General features: G+C 42.1%; 1 protein-coding gene across 2 annotated transcripts in view; it reads right to left on the reverse strand.

The window, feature by feature from the left end:
• Positions 1-19919, reverse strand: part of CCBE1 (collagen and calcium binding EGF domains 1) — a 224987-nt gene that overhangs the window by 34666 nt on the left and 170402 nt on the right. For both annotated transcript variants that reach the window (XM_061131352.1, XM_061131351.1), the window contains exon 3: positions 9163-9215. In XM_061131352.1, coding sequence (XP_060987335.1) covers positions 9163-9215 — 53 coding nt within the window. The remainder of the gene's footprint in view (positions 1-9162; positions 9216-19919) is intronic.

The raw sequence follows: 19919 nt of genomic DNA on the forward strand, positions 1-19919 counted from the left end.
CACAGCGAACTGTGATGTGACCTGCTACGCGCGGGGGAAATGAATTCTTCAGGTTACAGGGAACCTTCCAGGAGTGCCGCAACGGGTAACCAAGTGTTCAGCATCTCAAAGGTTCAAGGAAAATATCACTTGCAATTTTCCCCTGCATCACCTCACCATCATTGTTTCCTACAAGAGCATCATTATAAACTGTAATAGCTTACTGACTGGCACAATCTATGTAGAATGTGCTTACTATGTAAAAGTAACCTCAAATTCATCTAGCTCAAAGATCTTCAAATCTAAATACACACAGGCCCTGGGGTAAAAGGAGATTTTCCTTTGGGTACTTGGACACATATAACTTTAAAAATGTCAATATATAGATATTAAAGTTTCATATTTATTTAAAAATTTTTTTAATGTTTATTCTTGCTAAATATTGATCTGAGAATTTCTGCTTCGGTCGTTTTTATTTCTCTTTTGTTGCCTTTCCCTTTTTCTTTTCAAATCGAATGGCTTTCTTAAAATATAATTCACGTAGCACAAAATTCATCCTTTTATAGTGTGCAGTTCGGTGGCTGATCATTTTTTTAAATTGGTGAACAGTTGCTTTACCACAGTGTGTTTGTTCCTGCGGCAGTAGTTGGTCTCTGTCGCTCATCCAGAGAACAAAGATGCCTTAGACGGCCAGGTGCTGCTGAATTACCTGGGGCCCGTTTCCTCTTTCCCACCAGCTGCTGTAGTGAGAGGGGAATTCCTTCCAGCTGGACACGGAAGAACAGCCAGCCCTGATGATGGGCGTCCGCATCACCATGTGAGGGGTGGAGGTGCTGAAAGTCAGGCAGGCTCCCAGGAGGAGTGTGAGGAGGCTGACATCTGGGTGGCCTGGAGGCGGGCAGGCGGGCGGGGGAGTGTCGATTCGGCATGCTGGGAGGCGGCTGGGTAAGGTCGAATGGCTGGAGCTGTCCTTCCAGCCCTAACGCCGTGCAAACTGGGGCGGATGCTCTGTTTCGCCAAGAATCAAGGCGTCTCCATCTTTCTCAGTCCTTACAAACAAACTCACGTTTAATGAGCCTCTGAAGGGACTTGGCTGTAAGTCCGGAGCTCAGACTGCATCTATTTCGGACTAGACCCAGCATCTCATTAATCAGTGCACTATCTTCCCCAGGTGCTGACAGACACCGCAGCCCCGGACACGGAGGGAGCCTGGCTTTGCTCGGCCACATTCAGAGCTGGAGTCGGGGGGCTGTCAGGCCCCGATGCGGGCAGGGTCAGCGAGACCCCATGAATCACACCAAACTCATGACGGCGTGGAAGGCGGCCCTTGCTCACTGCTCCTCTCCGCAGACGTGATTCCAGGGTTGCTTTGGCTGTGCGTGTCCCTGGTCAAACGCGTTTTCTTCAACAAAGCATCACCTCGAGGCGACCCACGTTCTGTGCTCTTTTTGCTTAAGAACAACGGCTCTGCCAGGATTGGCTGTGGGCTGCCCAGCTGTAGCCAGTCAAATAGCAGGTGGAGGAGAAGGAAGTCAGGGGTCCCGCATTGACTATTACGCTCAAATAAAACCGACTTTGAAAGACAGCAGCCCCGATCTCTTCCCCATTCCAGCTCCCCTGGGCACCCCTTCCGCCTCGCCTGGCTGGTTCTTTCACGGTCTACCTCTGTGTCTCTGAGTATCAGCTGCAGTAGTGCCTCCTCCTCCTCCGTGTGCTAACTGCTCTCCGTGGGTTTCTAGCCTTGGATGAGATGCCTTCAGCTTTATCACTGTTTCCCCAGCCACCTCCACACTTCCTACTGCCTCCATCTTGCTCTTGTCGGCTCCATGAAATTTTTGTTTGATAAGTCTTCAGTGTTGGCACCATAATGACAATATAAAAACTATTTATTTTTTGCTGAGTCTGGAAGCATACTCTAATTCCCTATCTTTTCTGGAAGACTCTTTTGTTTTTCCTGGTATTAAAATAGTTATCTAGGACTACATGCATATTAAAAAGCAGAGACATTACTTTTACAACAAAGGTCCATCTAGTCAAAACTATGGTTTTTCCCGTAGTCATGCATGGGTGTGAGACTTGGACCATAAAGAAAGCTAAGGCTGAAGAATTGATGCTTTTGAACTGTGGTGTTGGAGAAGACTCTGGAGAGTCTGTTGGACTGCAAGGAGATCCAACCAGTCCATCCTAAAGGAGATCAGTCCTGAATATTCATTGGAAGGACTGATGCTGAAGCTGTAACTCCAATACTTTGGCCACCAGATGCGAAGAGCTGACTAACTGGAAAAGACCCTGATGTTGGGAAAGATTGAAGGTGGGAGAAGAAGGGGACGATAGAGGATGAGATGGTTGGATGGCATCACCGACTTGATGGACATGAGCTTAAGCAAGCTCCAGGAGTTGGTGATGGACAGGGAAGCCTGGTGTGCTGCAGTCCATGGGGTCACAAAGAGTTGGACATGACTGAGTGACTGAAGAACAAGATGCACCTCACCGTTCATAGCACGATTTACAATAGCCAGAACATGGAAGCACTCTAAATGTCCATCAAGAGAGGAATGGGGAAAGAAGATGTGGTATGTATATACAATGGAATATTACTCAGCCACAAAAAGGAACACAATAATTCCATTTGCAGGAACATGGATGGACCCAGAGAACATCATACTAAGTGAAGTCAGACAGAGAAAGACATACTACTTATGTGTGGAATCTAAAAATTAAGACAAATAAATCTACAAAACAGACTTGGAAACAGACTTCCAGGCATAGAAAACAAACTTATGGTTATCTAAGGGGAAAGAGGAGGAGGGGTAAGTCAGGAGTGTGGGGTTAACAGTACCCACTACTACATATAAAGTAAACACCCAGGAGGTACTGTGTAGCAAAGGGAACTGTATGCAGAATCTTGTAATAATCTATAATGGAAAAGAATCTAAAGTATGTACATTAACATTATTAAGTCCGGAGAATAGGGCTGAGGGGTGAGCTGGGTGCGAGGGAGACAGACCGAGGAGGGTCTTAAGTTCTGAAATCATGTGTGCCTAAAAATGCCTTTTTTCAACCCCTATAGCTAGTTTGTATACAATTCTAGGTTTGGAAAACTCCCTCAGAATTTTGAAGGAAATGCTCCCTTGTCATCTGGCTTTTAGACTTGGTGTTAAGTCCTGTGAGATTCTAATTCTTGATCTTTTGAAAGAATCTCATTTTTTCTCCTTTAGTTAGTATTTTCTTTTTGCTCCGGGGTACTCATATCTCACAATGATGTCTTTATGTGGGACCCCGTCAATTTTTGGCAGGTTCTTTTGATCTAGAAATCCCTCTCCTTCAATTCTAGAGAATTATCTTGATTTACCCTTTCACGATTTCTCCCTTCTTCCTCTGCTCCATGTGGAACTCAGTCATTTGGATGCTGCATGCCTTGAGCTGGTCCTCTAACATTCTCAGTTTCTCTTTTACTAATTTTTATTTCCTCGATCTGTTTTTTCTTCAGGCTCTCGTTCCTGAGAGATTTTCTCAATCTCATCTCCCAGCCCCTCCCCCATTCTTGTTTTATCAGGTTTTTAATCTCCAAGGATTCTCTATTTCTTCTTTCAAGGTTCCTTTTTAACCACATCACGTTCTGGTCCCATGGGTGCTATACCATTTCTGTATCACTGGCATATAAATGGTAGTTACTTTGAAGTTGTCTTCTTTCTGTGCGGTGTTTTCTCTAAGACTTTCCCCCCCTGTATGTTTCTTATCGTAGATTTTCCTCTAATGAGTGGTGATCTTGTTTGGACGTCTGCTGTAACTGATTCACGGTTAAACAGAATAACTAAAATATAAAAAAAAATTATAGCTAAATGGAGGTGAAACCACAAAACTAGCTAAATAGAAGGCTACAATATTGGCTAGATAGAAGCTTTTTGCATGCAGCAGACTTTGTAAACACTGGGCTTTGTTTAAATGATTTGGCTGGTACATTTCAATGTTAGTTTCTTTAGGACTTTTCTCTGCCTTTTTTATTTTTTTTCCTTTATTTATTTATTTACTTTTTCAGTGGGTTTTGTCATATTCTCTGCCTTTTTTAGAATGTCCAGAGAGACATCTCCAAGTCCTTACCTGATAAGTAAATCCTGATGCTGGAACTCATGGGGAGAAGAAGGTTGAGGGCTTCAACATTTAATGTGTAAGCAGTCCTTTACTAAACCCTTCCATTTTCAGCATCAGAGCCCTGCCTCCATCTCTGACTGGCACCCTGCAGTCCCAGGACCTTCTGGGTACCCTCTCAAAAGAATCAGCATCTCTGGTCTTTTGCTGATCTTGGAAGGGGCAATTTCTGTCTCAGTGGAATGGAAGACAAGTTCTGGGAGTCTGACTTCTTCTTAAACAGATTTTCAGTCAATTCTCCTGCACATCACTTTCCTCTTTCTAGTACCTCTGTTTCAGGAAACTTTTAGCTTCTCTGACTGTTATTTGTTTTGGTGTAAATTGGGTTGTTCCTTAGTTTACCTGGATGCTGGTTAAGGATTCAACTTGACCATTTTGCTTACGTTACTGACCACCTCTGTTCTCCAGGCTCCAAAACTGTGTTGGTGTTCTCTCCTCTTCCTTTTTCTTTGTTTTTGTGGGTTTATGTGTCTTTTGTGAACCCCCTGCTCTCCACCATACACCTTTCCCCGACCTATTTTGCAGGATTTCTGGAGGTGGCAAGACTAGTGAATTTATTCAACTTTGCCTTTGTAATGCTGGTTTTCCAGCGACTACCAGCTTTCTGCCATGTAGCTTTATTGCTACAATTTCTCTATTTTCACTTGTTTTGTTTCTCTTGTCACCATTCTCTGGTCTTCAGAACCTCCCTTATTAATTCTCATCTCAAGATTCTTCCCCCTTAAATCCATTCTATGCAACACCACCAGGCCTGTACTATTCTCAAAGCATAGCTCTGTGGTCACCACCTTGCTCAAAAAGCCTGCAAACTGTGCTCGTTAACATTATATATAAATGGCTCACTCTTGCATTTGAGGTCTGGTATTCTATCCCTGAGACTAACACTTCCAACCTTAAGACTCATTTATGAATTCCTCATGCTTCAATAAGGAATACACTCTCTTCCCCATCATCCCGTATCACACCCATGGCTTCTTCAGTTCAGCTGCTCAATCGTGTCTGACTCTTTGTGACCCCCTGGACTACAGCACACCAGGCCTCCCTGTCCATTACCAACTCCCGGAGCCTAATCAAACTCATGTCCATCAGGTCAGTGATGCCATCCAATCATCTCATCGTCTGTCATCCCCTTCTCCTCCTGCCCTCAATCTTTCCCAGCATAAGGGTCTTTTCAAATGAGTCAGTTCTTCCCATCAGGTGGCCAAAGTGCTGGAGTTTCAGCTTCAGCATCAGTCCTTCCAATGAACACCCAGGACTGATCTGCTTTAGGATGGACTGGATGGATCTCCTTGCAGTCCAGGGGACTCTCAAGAGTCTTCTCCAACACCACAGTTCAAAAGCATCAATTCTTCAGCGCTCAACTTTCTTTATAGTCCAACTCTCACATCCATACATGACCACTGGAAAAACCATAGCCTTGACTAGACAGACCTTTGTTGGCAAAGTAATGCCTCTGCTTTTTAATATGCTGTCTAGGTTGCTCATAGCTTTTCTTCCAAGGAACAAGCGTCTTTTAATTTCATGGCTGCAGTCACCATCTGCAGTGATTTTGGAGCCCAAAATATAAAGTCTCTCACTGTTTCCCCATCTATTTGCCATGAATTGATGGGACCAGATGCCATGATCTTAGTTTTCTGAACGTTGAGTTTTAAGCCAACTTTTTCTCTCTCCTCTCCCACTTTTATCTTCTTACCTCAACACTTTTGTGTATTCTTTTTTCACCCTCTCCGTCCAGTCAACCCTCTGCTCTTCCTCTCAGCATTTCATTACTGTGCCTACCCGATCTTGAGTTCAAATGTCACTTCTTTAAGAAGACTTCTTGAAGTCCTCCACAGAGTCTAGTGTCTGTATCCCACTGGTCACACAAGACTGGATCTGCTCTGCCATATCTGCCGAAGGCCCGCTGTGTGCCAGGCTCTATGTTAGGAGGCACGATGCAGCGTGAGGAGAAGCACAAGGTCTGGAGCCAGCCCTCCCAACCTGCCGCCCTCTCTGTGATCCTGAGGTCTTTAAGCCTCAACTTCCTTACCTGCAATACAGGGATACTGCTAAGACCAGCTTCATGCTGCTTGTAGGAAGATTAAATTGAGTGATGCAGTAAGTAAAAGCTTTACCTGTTCTTTAGCTTCTTTTACTATCATGATTGACTGTCAATATCCGACAGGGACTGTTTTCCCTGGGGTAACCAGCACTATTTTCTTCCTACAGTTTGTGCTCAATTAGTAATTACTGAACCAGAACAAGTCTGATTCGCCTATCATCTGGCCAATGTAGAAAACACTTAGAGCAGGGGTTGGCAAACTTTTTCTGTAAAGGGGCCAGATAATACGTTTGGCTTTGCAGGCGGGCCTTTGTTGCAACTACTCAAGCTGCTGTTGTAGGGCAAAGGTAGCCATAGACAATATTTAAGTGCATGGGTATGTCTGTGTTTCAATAAAGCTTTATTTACAAACACAAGTGGTGGGCCACATTTGGCCCACAGACACAAGCTGCTGAAATTTAAACAAATATGAGACAGTGACACTTTTAAAATTGCAGCTTCTCCTCCCTAGAATATTTGTTTAGAAATTCTAGTCTGCTTTTACTATCTGTGATGGCTAATTTTAAGTGTTAATTTGGCTAGGCCACAGTGCCCAAGTATCTGGTCATTTTTCTATAAGTTTCTGTGGAGTTTTTTTTTTTTTTTTTAATGAGATTAACATTTAAATTAGTAGATGTTGAGTAAAGCAGATTGCCCATACTGTGGCTTGGTTTCATCCAATCAATTGAAGACTTAGATTAAAAAAAAGATGGCCTTCCATCAATAAAGAGGGACTTCTGCCAGCAATGGCCTTCAGACTCAAACTGTAACTCTTCCCTAGATCTCCAGTCTGCTGGTCTAGTCTGCACATTTTGGACTTGCATGCCTCTATAATCTCATGAGCCAATTCCTTAAAATAAATCTGTTTCTTTGGAGAATCGTGACTAATACACCATCTTTTCTGAAATGCTACACTTTGCATTCTTTGGAAACAGAAACCTTTATGATTAAAGATTTCTTTAGTGATAAACACAAACACACACTGACTTATTCCCACAGAGGAAAACAAACCAACTTTAAAAAATGTTCCAGTGAAAAGCAATGGAACAGAGCTAGTTATGGCAAAGCAACTTTCAGCACTTGGACCACTTTTCCTGGAAGTTCTCAGCTCTAAATTAAATTAATCCTGGGTGCTGATAATGTCTTACTGTAGAGTGAGGGGGACTGGTTTTAGGCTTAGATGTTAGAAACCACAACACCTATTATTTAAAGAAACTCGAAGCGTGTGGTATCCATGTAATGTGTTTTTCATCAGGTTGGGCAAGGTCTTTAGCTGAGATCTCAAATTGATGGGCCAAGACTTAATTTTCTTTTCATATCTACCAAATTGAAATATAAAGGACTCAGCTGGTGACTGAGAGAAGCTGCTTATAAAAGATCCCAATTATTTTGACTTTTGTGGTTTTTTCCCCACCAAGCTCTAACAAAACTCGCTGGCAGTGAGAAATTCCATCTTGGAGAGACCCACATAAACCAAAATACATGAAGAAATTTCCTAACCAACCTTCCCAAAGCAGCTTTGTCAGAGTCAGCAGCTATGGTTTAATGAACTCTTCTGCAAAACAGGGCAATAAACAAGAAGGATTCATTTAACTCTAACTGATAAAGAAATTGCTCCCTATGAGATAATGCAATGTAATTAGCGTGGCTGGGCTCCAGGTCCTCTAAAGAGACCTGGATTCTTGGCCAGCAGTGAAGGAAACCATTTCCCATCAGCTACTCACCTGCCTCCAGCCCAGCCCAGTGCTGGCAAACTAAGCTCAGGCTCTCCCAACAGATCTTAGTGCTTCTGGGTCAGCATTCTGCCCGGCATCCTTTGCGATTGTCTTTCTCCTTGTCTAAGTCCTGCCTTCCTCATAACCTAGCTCCAGTCTCCTCTCCTTCTTGAGACCACCTGTGACCATCCTGGTCTTTGGGGCTATGTGCCCCCCCTGCAATATGTATGTCTCTATTATGCATATTGCAGTTATCAGTAATATCAGCAACCACAATTTATCAAGCACTGAATCAGCCTCTGTTCCAAATAGTTTACATGTGGTAATACTCTTTAAAAGCACCACAAGTCAAGAATTAGCATTTTCTGCAAAAACTGAGGTTTAGAAAGTCATATGCCCAAGGTCATGGCTAGCAGGATGTGTGTTATGGACTGAATGTGTGTGTCCTCTTGAAATTCATGTTGAAATCCTGATCCCGCAATATCATGGTATTAGGAGGTGCAGGCTTTGGGGAGATTATTGTATCAGAAGGGTGATGCCCTCAGAAGTGGGATTTGTGCCCTTAGAAGAAAGACCCACGAGAGTTCCCTTGCCCCTTCCACCGTGTGAAGACACTCCAAGAGGATGGCTGTCTGTGAGCCTGGGCGGGCTCCCAGACACTGGGCTCTGTCAGTGCCTTATCTTGGATCTCCCAGTCTCCGCACAGTCTGAGGTGATTTTGTTACAGCTGCCCACATGGGTATGGCAATGTGGAGGCATGATTAAACCCCAGGTCTCTCTGTTTCCACGCCATCCACAGCCCAGCTTGAGGGTGTGCATCTTAAGGGCTGGGGCCATGTCTGCCATTACTGTGTCTCAGTGCTGGGCTGAGCAGTGTTTGCTGATGATCATGTGAAGGGGCTTAAAGGTTAGCAGATGAAAAGCAGGTAGGCAGGTTGGGAAGAATGGATGTGTTCTAACTGTGCATGAAATGCCAAGTAGGGAATTAGTCTCTACAACACAAAACCTGAAATATAAGAATTACCCAGTATGTGTGTATTTGCTAGGTAATGATTTAGCTAGATCCTGCCATGTACAAGCAAATTGGCATTAGAAGAATTTAAAGCCAAAAAAAGAGAGAAATTACATATGCATGCACAGATAACATATAGACATCATGTGTAGTACATCTGAACTTTATACACCTCTGATGATTAGTCATAAACAAGGTGAGAAGATATAATGACTTTCATCACATACCTTCTGGGATGCATTGTCCAAGGACAAATTTATACCCCTTGCAGCACTTCTTCCTACGAGACAAACAAAAACACATTTTAAACGTGATCTGTTAGATTAAAAATATCAGTATTTTCAGTTAGTGGTTTTGAATGAAATAACTTGTGCCTAAGAAGAACTGAGGCATAAAGGAAAGTTAGAGTAGAGGGAATCTGAGATAAAAGGAAAAAATGTTATCAGTACCATATGACCACACCTCTTCCCCCCCCAATATATGGCATTAATCCTTTGGATCCTATGAAGTGAATTAACTCTGAGACTTCAAGAAATTTATATTAGATGATTAGGACATCATCCTACAGGACAAGGATTCACATGACTTGCTAATAATTAGCTGGTTATAATAGTAGAATAATCATAACATAATGATTATAATTATTATAACTAGGCAGCTAGTTACTATCAAGCCTGGGACTGGAGCCCAAGCATTCTGTTATTTGAATGCCACCCTCCCTTTTTGAAAGACCTGGACCACATAAGGTATCCAAAGAATCCCAAATTATCTGAATTTTAAGAACAGCTAACAGGCATTTACTAACATAAACATCTGAGACCTACATCTCTGCCCCAGAAGCGGTGTTCAAAATGCAGATCTCCACTGGTGAGATCACATCTCTGGTATGAAACTGTGACCTCCTAACAGACCTACCTCCTCTGCAGATAACAACCATAAACTATGGAGCAAACAGAAGCAAACAACTACCTGATGATCCTCGAGAGTAAATAAAAGCAGACAGATTTAGGAGGTGAGTTGAAATTTCCAACAAGGAACTGACAGAGGGTAATTTTCCTGCTTTTCAGGGCTTTATCCTGTATGCAGATCACAGATGCCATATGGAAGCTAAAAGTCTGAGAAAAAGAAAAACACAAAACTTGCAGTATTTTTTGGCCTGATCAGAGGACAAAGCCTTGGCATCCAGAGTCATGAGAATTTGAGAAGGAATCCTGGAAAGGAGAGCCCTGAATTCTGTGTATAAACTCTGTCCAAATCTCTGGTCACTCCTCCGTCCATGTGTGTGAGGAGCAGACCCGAAACATCTCAGCTGAAGATAGGAGGGGCTCAATGAAGACTTGAGCTGCCACTTCTACAGGCCAAATAGTGTTCATTTTTTCTAATTAACTGTCTGCTAAAAGAAAAATATCAATACTCTTTGGATTAACATAGCAGGATGCAGGGTCTCAATAACATAACATGTATAAATGTGACCCATTCTCAAGGAAAAAGACTGTCAATGGTGCCAGTTTTAAGATAACCCAGAGGGTGGAATTATTAGACACAAACAGACAACTATGGCCAATGATATAAAGGAAAATATACTTGTAATGAATGAAAAGGTAGGAAATCTCAGCTCTCCACGTCTCCAGCCTCCTTCTTTTCCCTTCCCTTCTCTCCCAGCTGCTTTCTAAGTATGCCTCCCTTTACCACTTCCAACTCAACATATGTTAATTCAGAGTCCATGAATCAATGAGAGTACTGTGAGTCTGCAAATCTCAAGAATGCACCAAAATATTTTGAGTTGACTATGATGGTTAAACTTCCATGAAAAAACTCTTGGTAGCCATAAGATAAATCAGATTCAAGGTTATTCTCATCGCAACGTCATTCTCATTTGCATCTGGATATGCCTTCCAGGTGGAACAGAAAGGGAAAAAGTTACAGATGCTTCACCAGCTAGGAGTTGGATATCACCTGAAACTTACCATGCCATCTGTGTTAACATGTCATCTGTGTGTATGAACCAGGGGCACAAACCACTGATTTGGAAAATTAGGCATTTACATATAATCCAAAGCAAGTTCTCATTTTCATCAAATGGTCAAAACCTTCAGCCAGGTTAGACAAGGCCCTGTGTCTCTTTAAGAAGAATGTGACAGACTCAAATGTATTTTTTCCATCCCATCTTAGTAAAAAATAACTTAACAGCATTATTTTCCACTTTTACAAGTCAGTGTAATCTTACTGGCAAAATCAATTTTTGTGAACTGGTCTGCTAGGGGAATGACCACGCATAGAAGAAGCTTAGGCAATCTCTTCTCCAAGCTTTAAAAGTTTACAAGATTTTTATTAACTACTTTATACAATTTATAAACATCACACCTACTAAGAGAACATTCTGATGCCTAACTGGGTCACAATATCACCTCATTCCTCCCTGCAACATTTCATGTGCAGCCTGGATTCCACAGGTAATCCTATTTCAAAAGCAAAATAAGTGGGCTTGCATTATAAAAGCAGCGACATCTGGGATGCTCCCAAAGCAGACTTGAGTGAAACAGCTAAGCCCAACCCCATCTCCCAACAAATGATACCTGTGCCTGCCTGTACTGGTCCTCTCAATATAGATTATTTTGAATCTCTAATGAACATATTTTATGTTAAAAAGAAATACATATGTGTATGTCATTTACTGATAGAGATGATCTGTGGCAATGTCTAGAGTCTTCCCATTAGACATAATTTCCCAATATCTCCAATGGAATTATAATTTTACTTGACAAGAGAAGCCCTTCGGGTATCAATTCATGATTATTATTATTTGTAACAGAGGGATTAAGACCTACCTTTACAATCGATGAAATAAACTCCGCCTAGTTTTCCATGGTTTAAGAAAGTCAAAGATCCTAACAACCAAAAAGAACACTGGCCCTACAGAAAATTTCACTGTTATTACTTACTGTACTCCTTGAGGCTGTCCTATAGAAAACCATCAGAGGAAGAGCAGTGTACTAGATGATTTAAAACTTGAGTGATTCATGAGGAAGTTGGATGCAGGGGCAAAGCATGTGTTTTTGATATGTCAAGTATAACACCACATTTAAACATATGGTTCTGTTTGTTTCTACTTAAATGGCACATCTAAGGTATTGCTTCTGAGATGTTCTATGGCGTTTTAAAGTTCATACAAATGAATGAAATCCTTATAATCTCTTCTTCTACATCTAAGACATTAAACTTGGGCACTCTAACCCTTCCAATCACTTCAAGGGCTTGGGATCAACCACACGTGGAGCCCAAAGTCACCTGTCATTTGCTTTTTTGTGAAATTAAATGATAACATAGGGATCTGATATGCTTTCCAAAGGCTACGGAACTCTGTCAGAAAATCTGAGCTTCAGGATGGACTGCTTCATTTAAATACCTGCTCAGTGAAGAGCTAAGCTCCCCTTGGCTGCTTTTTCTTAAGTGCATAACTAACACTCTCTTCCTGCTTGAGGGAAAGCGCTCTGAGACTCCACTGTGCCCGCCTGTTTTCCCAGAGCTCCTGGGAATACAGCATTATTTTGCATGGTAAACAGCCATCAATCATGAATCACCACTTAAACAATGAAAGAGTCCAAAGCATAACAAAATAAACACTGGCCACACATGTTATACCATTTCAGAGATTACTTACAACACAACTCACGTAATGATGAAGTTGCACCGGCCAAACTAAAATCTCCTTGTTATGCAAGCGCAGACACTTCTTAGATCTAACTCTAATGCAAACACGACTGTGTGGTTTTTATCTTTTAGAAAAACAAACCCAGACAGGAAGAGTGCATGCAGAGTCAGGGGAAACAGTCCTTCTTAATACGCTTCACGTGTCCTGGTGTGGTTTTCAAAATCCAAAAATGCTTTTCTCATTTCTTGGCAAGAGGAAGTGGTGATTAGATGGTTGTTGCATAGAAAGGGTGACATCTGGTAATCAGGAAAGTCTGTGGAGGCTTCCCTTGGGTACCCCTGAGTATTAACACACATAAAAATTCATAAATAAAAATAGTGCAGCCAGAAATATATTCCACCAACCAAGTGTGTGTGAAAGCTTTTGGAAGGAAAAGCTAAATCAGGAAAATGAAGATAACAGAGATCTCATCATCCAGCTGTCTGCTGTGAATTACCAGAGTCTAGAAAAGAAATGTTTAAAAAGCCACTGCCTAAAGCCACTGCCTGCAGAATTACAGGGCTAGTAGGCAAGATGTATTTCAATACTTGCTCCAGTGAAACAGTAAATCTTTCCAAGATTTACTCAGGGGTTTCCTTTGCAAAGGGGCCTAGACCAGATATATTAGGATTTTTAAAACATGAAAGAACTGTACTTTTTAGAGTATTTGGAGTCTGTGGTTCTGAGCTGGATGGAGCTATGGCTTTGGAGTCAAGCAAGCCTGGTTTACAATTCTGGTTTTGACCTTGAAAGAGCAAGGGGTGTGACCTTAGGGCTTATTTCTTAAACTTGCTGAGCTTCAGATTCTTCAAGGATAAAACAGGAACAATAAAATCTGCTTTATGGGATTAATGCAAGGATTACAGATAATAAAGGTGCCTACCACAGGGCCTGGTTTGGGGTCAGAAAGGTGTTCTAAGTCACAGCTTTATGAACACAGCAGGAAAACAGCAAAGGCAGCTCTTCCCAGAAGCCTTCCTCTTTTAACTCATCACTTTCTTCCACTTCTTAATCAATGGCAGATGCTATTGCTTCCAAAACCAAGAGAGAAGGGGAAGGGAAGGGAGGGAGAGAAACTTCTGATTTCAAGATGATAGAAAAGTAACATTTTTGTCATCTTCTTTTACAAGTTAGCCCCAAATAACCCCGAGAACAAGAAATAAAATGCAAATGCATGTCCCATGGATTTAGGAGAACTGTCTAACTTCAGAACAGAATCTAGTCATCGCTCGGTAACTGCAGGGGATTGGTTCCAGGAGCCTCCACATACCAATATCCCCAGATGCTCTAGTCCCTTATATAAAACAGCAGAGTACAACGAATACCCATAGATATGGAGTGCCGACTGTATACTTATTAGAAAGAAAAAAAATCTATGTATTGAGTGGATCTGTATAGCTCAGACTCATGTTGTTCAAGGGTCAACTGAATGTAAACATGGTCCATGGATGGAAGGATGGGAAGTAATTTTGCAGAGTGAGGTAACATGAAACCTAAGTGTCTCCAGAGAAGGTGATCATGGAGAGGCAGCCAACCCAGGCTGCAGAACCTCAGTAAGCCATCAAAACTAGAGACCCCAGTTACTGGGGAAAGCGGAGGTCAGAAGACAGCAAGATGACCTGAAAGTCTGGTGAGAAGTTAGATTTCCTGTTCCCACCCCAAACACAAGAAGGGAGGCTGATACCCTGTGCCTACTGGGCAAGAGGGAGAAGGTATATTCTTTCGGAAAGCTATATCCGAGAAGTTCAAGACTAGGACACAAAATCAGAGAACCAAGCAGAATCTAACCCACTCATGGGTAGATAACCCTGCCCAGGCACATGCAGATCTTAAATGTTTAAAGAGCCCTTTTGGATACATGCAGTCCAATGTTCACTGTGGCACTATTTACAACAGCCAAGGCATGGAAGGAACTTAAATCTCTGCTGACAGATGAACAAAGACGATATGGTACAGATATACAATGGAATGTTACTCAGCCACTAAAAAAGAATGAAGAAGTGCCATTTGCAACATCATGCATGGACCTGGAGATTGTTATACTGAATGAAGTAAATCAAAGGCAAATGTCATATGATATCGCTTATGTGTGGAATCTAAAAAAAAAAAAAACAAATATACAAATGAGCTTATTTACAACACAGAAACAGATTCACAGACATAGACAACAAAGTTATGGTTACCAAAGGAGAATGGTGGGACGGGGAGGGAGGGACACAGTGAGAGTCTGGGACTGACAGATACACACCACCATGTTTAAACAGATAACCGGTAAGGACCTACTGCACGGCACAGCGGACACTGCCCTGTGTTCCGTAATAACTGAGGGGAAAGAATTTGTGAAAGAACAGATATATGCATAACGGAGTCACTTTGCTGTACACTTGAAACTAATACAACACTGTAAATCAATTACAGTACAAATTTTTAAAAAATGAAGACTTTCAATTTAACATTTCATTCCAAGACAATAAGCTCTCTTGATGATGTCGTCTAAAGGCAGATGGATGGTGGCTTCCTTGCATCTTCAACTAGTCAGTCCTAAATGAAGACAGATGAGACAGAGAGTGCAGAGCCAATGTGCATCATTTATTCTTACCAGCCCAACCGTGCTGTGCTATGCCTGAGTAGGGAGTTCATGAGAAACTTCTGCCAGGAAGAACACAGACCGCGAATCCCTTGGGGCAGTATTAAAGGCCTAAGCATCTAAAACAATGGAAACAGTGACAGACTTTATTTTCTTGGGCTCCAAAATCACTGCAGATGGTGACTGCAGCCATGAAATTAAAAGACGCTTGTTCCTTGGAAGAAAAGCTATGAGCAACCTAGACAGCATATTAAAAAGCAGAGACGTTACTTTGCTAACAAAGGTCTGTCTAGTCAAGGCTATCGTTTTTCCAGTGGTCATGTATGGATGTGAGAGTTGGACTATAAAGAAAGCTGAGTGCTGAAGTATGATCCTTTTGAACTGTGGTGTTGGAGAAGACTCTTGAGAGACTCTTGGACTGCAAAGAGATCCAATCAGTCCATCCTAAAGGAAATCAGTTCTGAATATTCATTGGAAGGACTGATGTTGAAGCTGAAACTCCAATACTTTGGCCACCTGATGGGAAAAACTGACTCATTGGAAAAGACCCTGATGCTGGGAAATATTGAAGGCAGGAGGAGAAGGGGATGACAGAGGATGAGACGGTGGGATGGCATCACCGACTTGATGGACATGAGTTTGAGCAGGCTCCAGGAGTTGGTGATGGACAGGGAAGCCTGGCATGCTGCAGTCCATGGGGGTCACAAAGAGTCGGACACAACTGTATGACTGAACTGAACTAAGCATCTAAAAGTCATCCTGGATTTTTCAGTAAACCTTAGAGTGAGAAAGTATTCCTCTCTTCTTTTTAATCTTCTTCCTTTGTGGAAACTTTTATTGAGCTTTGTACAACTTTATGGGGGCTAGTAGAATTCCTTTCACACCAGATGACTTTAGAATAGAGTCCATAAAATGACTCACCTCCCAACTAGACATGCTTGATTCGAGCCTTTTAACCAGAAAGTGCTCCTTCTAGGCAAACAGAATAATATCACGGAACTTTCAGAGACTTGTGGTTTTGAAAGACGCGTAAGGAGTCACGTTCAGGAGTGTGTTTGAGCAGATAGGCACCTGGCAGGACTTGCTTACCCAAGAAACTGAGCAGTTATATTTTGGACAAACTGAAACAATCAGGTTTCAACCCAACTGCTTTTGACCAAGTTGCCCGGGATCAATATACAGTATTTATTAAGAAATTGCATCAGGAATTTAGTTTATTATTTAATAGGATGTTCAATCTTACTTTTTCCACCTCAAATAACTGATTTAATAGGCTTGCCTCAGAGAGGATTTTAATGGACCGATTCTCTGGATTTGTAGGACATGTTTAAACCAGTGCATCTCTGCTCACACTTTTTCCTATGGTTGCTAATTTTCAGAGGCGCTGATGGCTGTGAACTGTGTCCTACTGTGTAGGTCGGTCACTGTCCATGGACAAAGCATGCAAAGTGGAGATGATTCCTGACAGCAACATGGCTCATCATATGCAGGGACACTGTAGGACCCAAAGCCCCACTCATTGATTTCATCTTTATTCTAGTCTTAATTCTCTAAGCATTCTAGGAACACCTACATGGTTATTAGTAATATTCTATGGTGGCATTCATCAAGAAAATTCTATCTTTAGGCACTGAAACATTCATGATAAATGGAGCAACTCAAGTCATCTGTTACCATGGCTCTCCTGAGGTTTTCTGACTGCTCCTCTGCCTTCTCCTCCCACTACGGGGTTTCCCTGCAGTTCAGACTTTGTTCCCTCACTGCTCTCATTTTGCTTAATAACTTATTGAAGTATAGTTGATTTACCATGTCACATTAGTTTCAGATGCAGAACACAGTGATTCAATATTTTTATAGAGTATATGCCATTTAAAGTTATTATAAAATATTGATCTTATTCCTGAATGACTAACAAAACAGAAGCACACTCCTCTGTTTCTTCAAAGGGTAACTTCGACCTGAGGATCTCAATTCTCACCTCTCTGATGCCTCAACTGCAAACCTGCAGGCATCTTCCTTGCCTTCATTTTGCTTGCTTGTATTTTCTAAGTTGTCTGTAATTATCAGGTGTTACTTTTCATAGCAAAAACAACAAGAAGTTATATTTTCAAATGAAGAGAAAAATTAACTTCTTACTGTCAGTGTGGAATAGAACAGCAACCTGGATGGAGCCAGAGCTCAAAGGCAAATAATCCATAAGCTTGTTTCTAAATATCACCTTTATTTTTTTCCCCAAGTAAAAGCACACTGTATTACCCACAACTCCTGCATTTTCAGAAAGTCATTACTGAGGTAGAGACAGCTAGCTATTCCTCCTTATCTATTTTTTCTCTCTTTTTTTTTTTCCTTTTGTTACAAAAGCCCAAATTATAGCTAGGCACATAACCACCCAGAATAAAGGAGGCATTTCCCACCTTCTCTTTCCCCAGACTGAAGGAGGCATTTCCCACCTTCTCATCCTCCAGAATAAAGGAGGCATTTCCCACCTTCTCATCCTTCAGAATAAAGGAGGCATTTCCCACCTTCTCATCCTCCAGAATAAAGGAGGCATTTCCTGCCTTCTCATCATCCAGAATGAAGGAGGCATTTCCCACCTTCTCATCCTCTAGAAGGAAGGAGGCATTTCCCACCTTCTCATCCTCCAGAATAAAGGAGGCATTTCCCACCTTCTCCTCCCCCAGGCACAGCCTTGTGAATAAGCCTAGACAATGGGATGTGAGCAGCCAAGCTGTGTGCAGCTTTCAGGGGTCACCCGTAGGTGGAAGGGGCGCACACCCTCCCCTTTTGCTTTCTCATGAGTGGGAGCGTGACTGGTGGTGGTGCACCATCTTGGACAATGCGATGCACACCTCAGCAGTGAGAGGATCAATATATAAGGAGGTGAGTGCATGGTGCCATCCAGCCACCATGAGCTAAGGATGCCTGAACAGTTTTGTGCAAGAGAAACACACTTCCATCTTGTTTAAGCTATTATTTTTTGTTTCACTATAGGAGCATAGGACACCCCTCCCTCCCCCAAAGCTAAAATAACTGAAGGAAATAAAGCCATGGGAGAAAGGCTACTAAAATGCAAGGTTAGTCAGCTAAGAGGTGTCTGGAAAAAATGCAGCCGTTCATTCTGCTCCAGTAACAACTCTGCATGGAGCCCCTGAGCCTTATGAAATGCAAATGTCTGAAGCTTCCTTGCAAATTACCCAAAGCTAAAGAACTCTCTGCTTTGACAGGGCTACCATCCTAGTTTCCACACAGTGGGGAGACTTTCATGGGTGCTCAGCCCCCTTTCCTGCACTTCACCATGTAAATGAGGCATTTCCAGACAGAGCTCAGTGCAGGAACATGTAAACACAATTTGCTGATTCTGATTTCTGCCTGGGGTCAGTCATTCGGGAATTAAATGAGGAAGTCTTAGAGATCTTACTTGTAATAACTTTGAAAGACAGAAGGGACCTGATGTGAGATCCTTAGATTAATTAATCATGATATGATATATTCCATACCTCACACATATAAACCCTTATGGAAAACAAAATACAACTGACATTACTTCAGGTCTAAGTCCCTGGGGGGAGAAACTCACAATAGCAAAAGCAGGATTGCTGCCTCCAGATCATTTACAGGTGAGAGCAGGGATCCTGTATTTGTTTAAGATACCAAACTACATAAATAATGATCCAATGTCCCACCAGAAATTTCAGTTTGGTTCAGAACTGGAAGCACTAAGCTTGATTTCATTCAACTAATACTTAATTGAGTGCTTATGACATGCCAAGACAAGCGATTGCCATAGATTATCTATTAGTTCCCCCTCACCAACTGGAGAAGGCCCACATGCAGCAATGAAGACCCAGCACCGCCAAAGAATAAATACATAAAAATTTATAAATTAAAAAAAAAAAAGATTGTGACAGAGTAGTTAAAAAGGCTACTGAAATAGTTGAGGCAAAAGATTAAGAGGTTCTAAAACAGGGTAATGGGAATTGAAAAATGAGAACAGATTTTAAAGAAATGTTGGAGGTAGAAGTCTATAGGATTTCCTAACACACTGGATGTGGGGGAATAAGAAAAACTGGGATGTCCGAGACTCGAGACTGACTGCAGTGCAGCTACCTGGAAAATGAGATCTTCATTAACTAAAGCAGGTTAAATCAGAAGGGGGCGAGATACAGAAGATTTTTATAGCATGAATTTCAGGAAGACTAGAAGGTATTAATGACATTCAGTTTAGACATCACGGCCTGGAATGTGAGGTCTAAAAGCTCAAGGATGAGGCAAGAGTGGAAGTGTGCTGGTGATGGCCCTTACAGGGACAGATGAAACACAGCATTGGATGAAAACAAGTCGATGACAAGGACATGATCTGGGGAGGCCTCCTGGAAGAACTGGTTTGAGTAAGCAAGCCAGAGAGGAAAAGAGAAGGACTAGTCGGAGAAATGATACCGAGGAAGCTGACAAACTCGACAAATGAGCTCTTGTAAACCACTCTCCTGGCTCTGGGTCTCTGCCTCCCACTCCAGGAAACAAAGGGCTTTGGACTAGGTGATTGTTAATGTCCTCCCCAGCTCTCAGGGTGCTGAAATGCCTGCATCTTCACTGTGGTCACATGGGTGTCTACTCTTTCAAAACTCACTGAACTGTCCACTGAAAACTGTAGCCTTTTTATCAAATGTAACTTATACATCCTGTTTCTAAGGAATAATCCATTTTAG

This window comes from Dama dama, chromosome 27, assembly GCF_033118175.1.
Source record: "Dama dama isolate Ldn47 chromosome 27, ASM3311817v1, whole genome shotgun sequence".
Classification (NCBI taxonomy): Eukaryota; Metazoa; Chordata; class Mammalia; order Artiodactyla; family Cervidae; genus Dama; species Dama dama.